The sequence below is a fragment of the Pteropus alecto genome, unplaced genomic scaffold (genome assembly GCF_000325575.1).
Source record: "Pteropus alecto unplaced genomic scaffold, ASM32557v1 scaffold110, whole genome shotgun sequence".
In the NCBI taxonomy this organism is placed as follows: Eukaryota; Metazoa; Chordata; class Mammalia; order Chiroptera; family Pteropodidae; genus Pteropus; species Pteropus alecto.
The window spans coordinates 5,922,131-5,934,984 of record NW_006431920.1 but is presented as its reverse complement, the minus strand read 5'-3'; the positions used below and the strand labels follow the sequence as shown (position 1 = coordinate 5,934,984).

Genomic DNA, 12,854 nt, shown 5'->3' with positions numbered 1-12,854 from the left:
ATCAATTTCTTCTTGTTTTCTTCCTGTCTCCCTATCTATTCCACCTCTACTTCCTATGCAGGGTCCTCTTTACCAGTCCCTTAAATGGGAGAAGAGCTCAGGGACCTGCCTGTCCCTGCAGTCCAGCTATAGTGGCTTTTCTCCTCAAAATTTCTTTCAAAGCTTCAACTTTGAAATCTAGGCAACTCTGCATGTTGGCTTGTTATTTTATTTGCTTCATTCATCTCTGCTCTAGTAATCTTCAGTTTCCTCTGGGTGCCATATTTAAATTACTGGCACAACTATCTAGCTAACAGCTAAGCCAGAAATGTAAGGGTTATTACCAACATGTTATTCTTTACTTTCCATTCACCAACTCCTGCCAATTCTATCTTCTTAATAGCTTTTTATTGTCTTCAGAATCAGATGCCATATGTTAGTATAGATCTTTAACCCAACTAGGTTATTAAAATAAGTAGCCTCTATCCGTCCAACTTCTTTTCAGTCTTATTCATTTCCCCAAGCCAACCAATCCATCCTCTGGTCTGCTTTTAGTTATTACTATTATTATTATTATTATTTTAACGTGATCCTGGTTTGTTTCTCTGTTTTATAGTAATACTCCAGGGGTACTTATTAGATTATATTGCAAAAATCCGATCATGCATCTGTTACTTTCTGCCTGATGGTGAGCTCCTTGAAAGCATGGACTATGTTACATCCACTTGGTACCACCAGCGGAGTGGGTGATAAATGTTGTTGAATGATAAACTGTCCAATCTCTCAGTAGTAGACATGGCCCTCTATTGCACACACTTTGTAGGTGATCCATTGTAATCAGCAGGAGAGGAACTGTCTGTTTAAAGAATTTGATCCTATGTAAAGATAAGGTAATTAATTCCACCCAACTATATTGGGAGTAGCAATTTCTGTATATACCTTAAAGGAACAGCTTGTTTAAGCCACTAAATTCACATTTATCTCTAGTACAAGAGAAAAATATTCTGTTAATTAGGTAGGGGGTTGAGAGGAGAAACTTAAAGGCTGAAGAAGGTGTTACTCTGAACTTTATGATTGTTTGAAACTTTATGATAGTATAAAACTTTGAAATTAACTTCTTTTCCAATTATAATTTGCTATGTGAGGACAAGTTCATAGAACAGCCATCACTGGGGTACATCTGAGATTGTGTTCCAGTATTGCAAAGGGTTTACTTCCTGGACAAAGGTAGACTTTTTTTTCATATTAACGATAAGAACTAAGAATGAAGGTTTAGTCATGAAAAATAACAATTTATTTGATCTTTCGCAGCCCTTAATATTCCCTTTTTCTTCATCACTATCTGCCTTAATAAAATGCAGTCACAGTTTACCTAATGGTTGATTCTATTTTACTTGAGCTGTGTTGGGCTCCTAGTTCCTTACAATCTCTTTCCATCAGATTTTCCTCAGCATTTCTCAAGGATGTTTCTCAAGATACTTGGGGGAAAATAGACGGAATTTCTCCATGGTCAAATAAATTTGAGAAATATTTCACGTCATATTCCCTTCTAAGATGGTCTCAATGGATGTTGGAAAATTAAAGACTTTGAGAATGTGTGTGTGTATGTGTCTGTCTGTCTATCTGTCTGTCTGTGTATGGACATCCTGCAAACCTGGCTTTCTGAAGAACATTCTGTGTCCATGAGAAACTGGTGTCTGCTCTGATCTCAACCATTTGTTCTGCTGGCTTTTACTGTGAATGTTCCGTAGAAGCCTAGAAATTTCAACATTTACTCTGCTTTGGATCTGATTTGTCTTTCCTATTCAGTCTTGGCTCCTATTTTTATTTATTTATTTTTCCTAGAGAATCCCACTGTTTCTGGTCTGGGATCCCTGCTTAAAATCTGAACTTATCCTTGCCCCCCAGGAATCGTGTGAGTGTGTGTATGTGTGTGTGCACATACAGATATAGATATAGATGTAGATACAGATATTTGCTTCTATTCTTTAATGTTCCTATAACTGTCATATGCCTTGACCAAAGTAAGACTTGAATTCATGACTTACTCTTCACTATTATTTTACTCCCACAGCAGGCTGAGTTCCAGAAATTGCAGAGGGTATTGATGGTAAAGTACCTGCTACCTTAGCACTTTGTCACTGTTTCTCTCAATCATTCAGCTAAAGTGACCCCTGGACCCTTGCTTCTTGCTGGGTCTGTATCACTCTTGGTTCTCGGTTCTCTCAATTTTCTTTGTTGAGAGAGTACAAACCAAGAGCTTAGTTTTAATTAGTGTTCTGAGCTTCTGGTTTTATATTATTCTTTTGTGCATATTAAAATGAAAACTTTGCTAGAGGAGTTTTGCTTAGGAAGTCTGTATCCTATTTATAGATCCCTTTAATTGCTCTCCCAATCCCCAGTAGGAGGGAGTGGTGCTTGTTTGATCACAGAAATGTTTAATTTTTTTATGGTTATAGATGTTGATTTTAAGCCACTCATGAGGATCAGATAAAAATGTTGCTCCCCAGTTGTTATTTTCCAGATGTTTTCATACCATTGCTATATTTATTTTTAGAAACAAAGCATTGGGATTATTTAAAGATGGAGAAATTGAGGCAGAAAGCTTAAATGTTTGTCGAAATGAAGAGCATATTTCCCTGTGAAGAGTACAAATATCCTTATCAGCTCAGGCTCATGAAGTGCATGATTTAAAGGAGTTTCTCAAAGAAATCAGAGGTCGCAGAGTGGGTAAGAGCATAAACATGGGGTTAGTGAGTCAAGACCTTAATTCTGGCTCTGTATGAACTTGGGCAATTTAGTTTATTATTCAGAGGCTACTTTCTAGGCTGTAAAATGAGGTAGTCATACCTGTGTCACAGAGCTCTCAAAAAAAAAATATATATATATAGATGCTGCTGGTCAACTATGGCTTGATGTTAATTTAACATAACCATGAAGTGCTTTAGTGGATGTGAAATAAGCCTATTTTGTTGTGTGGGTACTATTTAACATTATAGCTAATAGATAAGAGAGAGCATTAATAACAGATAAAACAGAAAATGGAGAGACCAAGCCTTTTACTTAAACTGCCATTAAAAATATGAAGTCATTCAAGATTAAACAATGAAAAGAGTGCCCACTGCCTTTCACAAGAGGTTGAGAGTTGTCAAAGTAGAGCGAATGGAGAGATAATTAAAAATTAGTATTGAGCTGGATGTGTTTAAACTCGATTCATGCCAGTGTGCTGCCTAGCAACCATGGTATTTGTCCTTGCCATCCCATGGGGAGCCATAGGGCAATTTAGCACAGGGTGGACCAAGAAGGTTGCTTAGTGCAGAGCAGCAGCCTCTCTGTAAGGGAAATGCACATTTCTACAAAACCCTACAAACATCAATGATTGCATTTTATTGCCAGCTTATTGGTTTCAAGTAACCAGTCAATGCTTCTCAGAGTGTGGTCTGCTAACTATATGCATCAGAACTAGCAGGAAAGAACTATAGTGGGGTTGCTAGGGCAAAGACTGAGAGAAGTGTTCCTTCTAGAGAACAACCAGAGCAGGGCACCATTTGGGTGATTAGCATCATGGTGAAGAGGCCATGGCCAGGAGGCATAGGTTGGGATGCTGGCTCTGTCTATTCCTAGCTATATGATGCTGGACACATTTCTTAATCTTTCCATGACAGTTCCCTCATCATTAGAAGGTGCAGGTGATGATAATGATGACACATATATCTGTAATCATTGCAAGTAAAGGGCTTAGGAACATAACTGGCACAAAATAAGCAGTCAATAAAGGTTAGCTGCTATTAACTATTGGGGTCAAGCTTTTTTGCCAGCATAATTCTCTGGGGTCATTTCTGACTTAACCCAGCTCTCTGGCTTCACTGTTCACGGTCCATTACCATCATGTGCTATTTGTAAATGGAGTTTCTCTTCTTTCTATCCTAGAAGGTACAGGTTTCACTTTATCCCCATCCTTAAAACCAAGCACAACTTTGGGAATTTTCACAAGGCTTTCGCTGCCTGTGATACAGAAATATTAGCAGGGCATAAAATAGTTTCCTCCCAGGCCTTCTCTTTTCTTTTTTCATTTTTCTACTTTAGCTCCATGCATTTGGGAAAAACATAAGAAGATTCATTCATATGGCTGAGTTGAAAGCCGTGTCCAGAGATTTGTAACACAGAAGTCTGGCAGATATATGGGATTGAAGGTAAAAGGGGCTGCACTTGACCTCCTTGGCGCAGTGCTTAGGAGAAATGAGAAGCTGAGGGTGGGGGTGATAAAAGGAGGAATAACTCCAGGCTGCAAGTAGGTGACAGGGAATTAAGGTGGGAACAAAGGTGAAGGTGAGAAATTTCTCCTCAGGAGACATAGAGAGATTGTGGTCAACCTGTTCTCGGCTGAAATTGACATTCTCATAGAGCTACAGGAATTAAGAGATCAATATGGCCATTTGAAATTGTGGTGCAGAAGCTCAGGAAAGGACAATCAAAACCAAAGGCCTCTAAGAACCCTAGAATATTCTTAGAAGTCTCCAGTGTTATATTGATCTGCTTTTCAGGCCATCCTCTCTCTGCAAACATACCTGAACTTGATACCTTGGTTGAATCCACACTGGGGGTGGGGCTTTGAATAGATCCTGGGATTAGGATTTGAGCTGATTGGCTCTACCTCGAAGGCACACCAGGCGATCAAATAGACAGGTGTTAAGAGGCAGGGGCTGGAGTAGGCTGGCACCCAAACCCTAGGCCTCAAAGCCCCAGGTACTAGTGACCCACAGCAGAGAGCTAAGAACCCCTGGTTCATGTAAGAGCAATTTTCCACAGTCGAAAGGAGATTGCTAAAAACCTGGAAACATACACATGCCCTATCTACCCAGAAAGAAGTGAAAAGACCATAAAATGAAAAGGCCCTAGAATCACGGAAATGTTTATAAGCCCATAGTACTTATAAGACAAATGATTAAAAATAGATTATGTCAGATGAACTCAATGGCTTCTATGACAGACAAGCCCAGAATCTTAAAGCAAAACATATATGGGATTTTGATTGTTCCATATGATATTTTCATTATCAAACTAAAATAATAATAATAAAAAATCTGATGTAGACTTTAATGACCTAATGCCTTGAAGAATAAAGTCAGATTTTAAAACCCTTTACCACTTGGAAAAAAAAGCGCAGCTTGTTGCCAGGGTTCATTTTAACACCACGCGTAGGAATGCTACATTTTCAACGATGGAACTACTAAAAACAGATGCTATAAATAAAATGACGTCATTTGCTTCCAAAGACTATCGATATACCAAAATGTTGTGAAAATAATAATAAAAGTGAAATATTTCACGGAAACTTTGGGGGTCAGATTAGGACTGTAATCCGTGAGGTATTTCGGGGTAAACGCAGCCCCAAGTGCCAGTAGCGAGTACTCTTGGGGCAAACAGGAAATGGGTTAACTTTTGAAGACACGTGTAGGAGACAGACTTGGTTGCTTCCAGTTCTGGCAGCATTTTAAGTATGTCCTAACTAATTTTTTCCAAAATATTTTTTAATTACAAAAATTCATTTGCAACATTACAACAGTACAAAATACATAAATTGAAAATCAATCACTCCATTTCCCCTACAAACCCAAACTTGTGAGGCAACTGATGTTATGTGTTTGATGTCTATTTTTTAGACACTTTTTCTAGGCTATATAAACATATTTAAGTACACCTTGTAGATTTTATATCTTCAGTGTCATACTACATATTCTGCAACTGACTTTTTTCATTTAACAAATACCATGAGCATCTAAGTTAATACATTTAAATATATGTAATTTTTATCATCTATATATTATTACAAAATATAGGTGTGCCAAAATTGATTCAATGTTACACTTATCAATTGATATTACAAATGTCCAGCATAGCAATACTCATTCTTATAATTTTATGCCATTCTGTTTGTTTTGGTAATATACATGTTGTATGTTTATATGTACTACTCAAAAGATACATTTGAATTATATCTCAGAAGGTTGTAGACATGTATTACAAACACTGTGTGATAATGGTTATTTCTCTATAATCCCTCTAGCACTAAACGATATTCACCTTAAAATTTTTCTTCCTTTAGATATGATACATATTTTTGTTTCAATTTGTATTTCCATGACTATAAGTGAGGCTTAACAACTTTTTATGCCTCTTGGCCAAGTGCATTTCTTCTTTTGACTTGCTTGCTTATATTTTTTGCTTGTATTTTTCTTGTTTTTCTTTTTTTTCTTATTAATTTGTAGGATTTTGATAACAGTGTGTATGTGTGTATGGCAACAGAATGTGCTGCAAATAATTTCTGCGATTAAATATTTATTTATGGCACCATTCATCATATAAAAATTAAAAATTTTTGTTTGCTTAAATCTGTCCATTTTCCCTATCCTTCCACTTAAAATAATTCCCTATATTTTTATAATTTTTGTTTTTAAAATTTAAAGATTTAATATTTACTTGGAATTAATCATTTAGATTTCAAATATTTATCTGGAATTAATTTTTGTATGTAATGTGAGATAGAGTCCTAACATTTTTTTCCAGCTAAAATGAATAACTAAATGGTACTTGTTGAACTGCCCACTTTTCCACAGAGAATCTGAAGTGTCATCTTTATCATTTATTAAGAAATCATATGCATTTAGATGTATTCCTAGATACTGTTTTATTTCACTGGTTCATTTGTTCATTCCAGAATGTAAAAAACAAATTGGAAACTGTCTCACAATTTATATTTAAAGTGAGCATTTCTCTTATACCAAAGGCAAAAAACAAACAAACAAACAAAAAAAAAAACAAAAAAACAACACAAAAAACTAGACCCAAATATCACTCACGGACATGAATACAAAAATTAGAAATAAAATATTAGTGATTCTAATGTAGTAGAGTATGAAGGTAGTAATATGACTTGAACAAGATTGTTTATATCAGAAACACAAGTATAGACCCATGGGACTGCAAGCTATTATTTCTATTGCAGTGCTAAATTCAAGTAGAAAAGCTTACATATAGACTGAATATGCATTTTATAACATAAGGTATAGGCCAAGAAAGACCCTTCTTAAACATTTCTTTTATGCCGGAAAATGTCCAAAATAAAACACCAAGTCAAGAATAGGACAGGATGCCCAATATTAGCATTATTATTCAATATTGTTTTAGAAATATTAGATAATAAAATAAGACAAAAATTAAACAATATAGTTATTAGAAAAGAAATTTTTAATTGTTTGCAGATAATATGATTACACACTAAGAACTACTGGGGTAAGAGTTAAGTAAGCTAGTTATGCATATTTGAAAATTAATAGCTTTTAAAATATAGCAGCAATGAATACTTAGAAAAGAAAATGGACCTTTAAAATTCCTCTCACATTTGCAACAAAACTATAAAATATACAGAAATAAATTTAACAAAAAAGTTAAAGATCTTTATTTAAAAAGCGCAGTATTTTGGTGAAGAATATACAAGATTTCCTGCCAGGAATTCAATATTATAAACATTTCAAATCCTACCTAAGTTAACTGATACATACTACAGGATTTTGTAGGCCTGGTCTCCATTATTCTAATTTTCTTGAGTAGAAAATGATTTTTCTACTCTTTTTTTTTAAACAGTGATGCCTACCAGATATTAAAAAAAACTTCTAAGGCAATTGTAAACAAAATATTGTATTACTGACATCACACTTATTATTTTTATCAGTAAGTGTGAAAACTATACTCGGATATCTTGATGTTAATTGAATCTGCATTTTTTCCTCTTTTTTCCTACTTCCTTACAAAGTGTCATAATTTAATGTGAACTGTGGAAAATAAATATGAAATAATAGAACTGAAGAAAAATAAACAGGCAAATTTACGGCAAAAGATGACCCGGGTTGAATAGTACAACATAAAATATGCATGATTAATCAGATTAGTATTAATACATATATGAATAAGGCTAGCCTCTATTCATACAAATATGTTTAAGAGCTGAGAAGGGGTCATGCTGTTGTGTGTAGCTTTAATTATTCTACTTTAATTACACTACTTTTTCAGGATTAAAGACTGCATTTAGACTCCACTTTTAGTTTGATTTGTGCTGGTCTAAATTTTACCACTGCATTTTCTGTAAAGGAAAAACTGTGGCTTCAGTTATTTATTTAATAAATATCTGTTAAGTAGCTGTATGTGCCAGGCCAGTCCCTGCCCTAAAACAGCCTGCAGTCTGGGTAGGAGAAGAAGTCGTTTGGCAGGCCTTTCCTAACCAATCAAATGCAAGTTGATGGCATGCAAACAAATTTTATCAGTTCCTTAAAGCTCTTCACGAGGTTTTATCATTACCTATTTCCACAGTTAGTACTTGAAAGAAATATCTCTTAAGATAGAAACTCTATTATCCAAAGTTTTCACATAGTATGGCCTTTCCTACAGCTCAGTCCAAATAAGTAAAATAAAATTAAATCTTTTATTAAGAATTCTCAAATATTTCTCAACTTGGGGATTTTAAGTTAAGTGAAAACAAACAAAACAAAAATTGAAACTTGAATTGTCACCGGATAATGAAAAGTGATTAACAGGAAAAAGGAACATATCGACAAGTGATGAAGGTTGCAATTCCCTATTGAAAAGGCAAGGAGGACAAAAACCATACAATTGTATTAAGAGCTTCATAAAGGATTGAAAGCATCACATTTACCTCTTTGACCAGTAAATTTTCTGCTTTGCGCTCTGCGTCTTCAGGTACCGTAGAGTACAGTGTTCGAATGTCCCAAGGAACTGTGGCCGTCTGAAGGGAACAGAGAAAGGAAATTAAGCCTTCCAACTTCAAAGCATTGTGCAGACCACTATACCAAAAACACAACAAAGAAGTGTTTTCGACGTTAGTTAGCACTTAAGACGGAGAAATGTCAGTGGTTCTTCCCAATTCACTCTCTAGGAGAGCAGACCCAAACCCTTCTTTGATTTCCACTACCAGCATTATTACAATTACCATTTTATCAGTGAAACTCATAATTTTAAGCTGTTTCCTTCCAGGAGAAAACAAAAATTTGGGGATCTGTGTATTGCGACTAGTTTATTTCCATTGGTACCCTTTTTTGTTGTTGTTGATGCCAATATACATTGGAAATGAAGGAGAAAATTTACAAAATCAGCATTATTTTAATCTTATTACAATCCCTTGACTATCCACAGAGTAAATTTAGTCCCTTTTAGAAGGTGTGTGTGTGGTGTGTGTGTGTGTGTGTGTGTGTGTGTGTGTGTGTGTATTAGGCCACAATTAGGGAGAGAAGAAACGGTGTTCAGAGAATCTGCACATTGAAGAAAATAGGTCATGCTTAATATTCTAGTAAATGAATATACATAAACTAAAAGTATAAAGTGTCTCTTAAAATAAAACATCTAGAACAGAATTCCTATCTTGTTTCGTCTTTATCTTCAGCTCTACCAAGCTGGGGATCAAGGAGATGTGCTGAATTTCAGTGTGCATAAATGAGTGTGGTGCGAATGTGTGTGTGTGGTATGTATGTGTGGTGTGTGAGCATGCCTATGTGTAGTATGCGAGTGTATCTGTGTGTGTGTGTGTGTGTGTGTGAGTGTGCATGTGCCTGGGGAGCATGGACACTGTGAAAGAGGAAGAATGTCATGTAAATCTAACAGGATACAAATAATGAGAAAATTGTGTTCAAGAGATATCATGTGGTGAAAATAAACACTCATCACATAAAACACAGCTATAGACTGAACGCCCTTGGTCAGTGCATTTGCCTGGATTTGACTGCAGATGTGTGAATAGAGTTTGGAAGAGCTAAGGGGCATTGGCCATCATTTCAAAACAAGTGTAGTTACATGCACAGGGAGCCATTGCTTCCCACAGGAAGTATGATAGGGCCCACTTAAGATTTATTATTATTTAGATTTTATGTTTTTTATTTCTTTTGAATTTCCTCTTTCATTTTTGCTTCTTTAATGTTAGCTACTCTACTAGATAAACAGTAAATAAACTCTATTGAAAGTTTGAACTAAAAGATTAAAATGCCTAAAATGAGCTTTGGGGATTATTGCTGGATTTCAATTATCTGGGGATAACTTATTTCCTGTTTAGACAGATAAGTCACAGATACACAGTGTCACTTGATTGGTTTCTAGGAAACATTACATATGAAATCGACTGGCAAGATTAGAGATTTTTTTCTCTAATTCAAAAATATTTTCTATATTTCAGCCACTATTTTATAATAAAATTTTTATATAACAAAAGCAAAAGATTTCTCTTTTTCATTATACACTATAGTCTCCCATTGATTTCTTGCCTTTTGAAAAAAAAAAAAATAATAGCTGCTCTAAATATGTCTGATGGGGAGCTGAGTAACAGCCCAAATGTAAGCTTTCTGTTTAGTTCTACCACAAACCTATTGTCCCACTAAGATCACTGCTCTGTGGTATAAAACAATAGAGTGAATAGCGGGCTGCAGTAAGAAGATTTTTTTTTTTTTCTTAAGAAGCTTTTTTTTTTCCCTTAATGATAAGTTTTTGAAATGTGAGCTCAGGTTTCCAGTAATAATAATCACGCGGCTACTTGATTTGCGATGTCTTATAGTAAAGATAGAGCCCCAAATATCTAAGCTAATGCTCATATGCAGTTTACGAGATTAGAAATTCATTCGGGCTGGGGTTAAAATCTGATCACATGTACAATCATGTGTACTGTGGCTATGAGTGGCTCCTGATGACCTCTAGTTATGAAATGATGTTGATTCTTTACTGAATAAGACAACTAGGGTATAATCACCCTCATGTAATCATGCAATAAATCTAAAACATTATTTTACAACACATGTGGAGTTTTACATTTCTATTACATTGCACAGAATATACATGATACAAGAAAAAGAATACATGTACAATGAATGCCTATAATATGTTATCAAACTCAGTTATGTTTTGTGATAATAGTAGAGAATTTACCTGAAAAAGCAGAAGGCCTCCACAAAGTTTCAACTTTAAGAATTGTGGTGCTTCTACTCATTTTTGATTTATTTAATGTATCTCCATTGAAGCAAAAATAAATTGATCAAGTAAGAAGAAAAACATACAGAGCCATATTTGTTAAGGGTATTAATACAGTTACAAATAATTTCTTTTCTGAGAACTGGATGTTTTCAGACCACTACAAATTGCCTTGGCCACAGCAGACTTCCTGTTCTCTTTTACAAACCCTCTGGTCGACAATTAGTATAGCTCAATAGCATGAAATGGATCTGAGGCTGCCCTGGAACTCAGCCGAGCAATTCCTTTGGTGGTAGAATTTTATAAGGGGACTATTGTCCAGAGACGAAGCATTTGGAAATAAAAACTATCATTTTATTTATGAAACAATGCATGCAGGCCTCTGTTTGTAATTTCAGGTCGATATTATTCAGATATCTTGGATTACAGACCTGTCGCTTTCTGGTTTCTTCTACTCTGCGGTGGGTAGTCTTAGAGGCTTTGTCACAGCCACCATTCTGCCGGCTACAATGACCGCAGAGGACTTCATTCCAAGCACATCGCAGCCATTTCTCATTTGGCCAAAGGCCACTGTCAGAGTCTAAAAAAAGAGGCTGCTTTTCCTATCCTGGGGCTGAGCAAAGCTTCCTGATGGTATTGTAGATTCCAGCTGCTCAAAAAAGAGGACACGAATAATGGTGTTTGTAGTAATCAATCAGTCTTAGCTCGAGAAGTCAACAAACCTCACAATGGGGACTATTAACTAACACTTCATGATCAATTCCATCCTAAGCAGCGTGTTCAAAAGCGATCTTCACCCAAATTTCTCAGAGTTAAGATACTGAGAGTGCCTTTCATTTTAGTAGAGCTGGCACTTAAACTACATTAGTTGCATGAAAAATATTATTTGCCACATTCAGAAGAGTACACGAGAATATGTATCTTAAAAAATAAAATGCATCGGTTTAATACGTTTATTGTGCTTTAAGGGGAAGGTCTTTCATGTTTTGTTGAAGTTAAAATGTAGAGATAGTGAACAGTTGGCCTTAAGTAGACAGTTGTGTTGCTCTAGCCAAGTCAAGCATGGGGACTTCTCCATCATAGTATTTAAGTGTGTAGGTAGGAAGGTTTGGTTCAAGGCTTTTCACTCTTGGACTGGCAAACCACTGAGCAAGTCATTTCACTTCTTTTTGTGATTCATTTTCTAGGTTCCAAAATCTGTCTCACATCCTCTAACAAAGGTTTGGACAAAACATTCTACATGTGGAAAATGTGAGCAGGCATAGAACCCAGTGCTCCAACAATGTAAAGATACTTATGCACCAGGCCCTCCTGTGGGCAAGGACTAAGAGGCTGTGGCAGGAGCTCACTCTCCAAGAAGGCACAGAGAAGCAGCCTGCTCACTGTGAGGCCTGCAGACGTGGCCCTGTGACAAGCGAGAGGCCTAAGACATGAGCCAACTCACCACAGCTACCATGCCGCAGCATCTTGTGGCTGCCCAGGGTCCTTCTTCCATGCTGGGCTCCATCCTACACAAGCCTTGCCTGTGCGCCTCCACTTAGAAAACCCCTTTCTTTCCTGGTTCTTCCTCATCTCGGGTTCAATACAAGTGCCAGCTCCTTTTGAAAATTTTCTCTAATTCATCCAACAAATATTTTCTCGTCTCCGAACTATATAATTTATAGTCTATGTCATATATAAAGTTGGCAACATAACTATAGAATCTTTCAGAACCAAAAGCTCTGCTAGTGATTGATTCAGATAGTTATTTCACACACACACACACACACACACACACACACACACACACACACACAAGCAAGCCACATTAAGTCTGCTTTGGGAACAAAATATAAAAATAAATGAAACATTTT

The 12,854-nt window shown here is 36.0% G+C and overlaps 1 protein-coding gene across 2 annotated transcripts in view; it reads right to left on the bottom strand.

Annotated features, from left to right (window-relative positions):
• The window catches only part of DOCK10 (dedicator of cytokinesis 10), a 137,629-nt gene that overhangs the window by 103,635 nt on the left and 21,140 nt on the right, over positions 1-12,854 (bottom strand). For both annotated transcript variants that reach the window (XM_006906662.3, XM_006906663.3), the window contains exon 3: positions 8,690-8,779. In XM_006906662.3, coding sequence (XP_006906724.1) covers positions 8,690-8,779 — 90 coding nt within the window. The remainder of the gene's footprint in view (positions 1-8,689; positions 8,780-12,854) is intronic.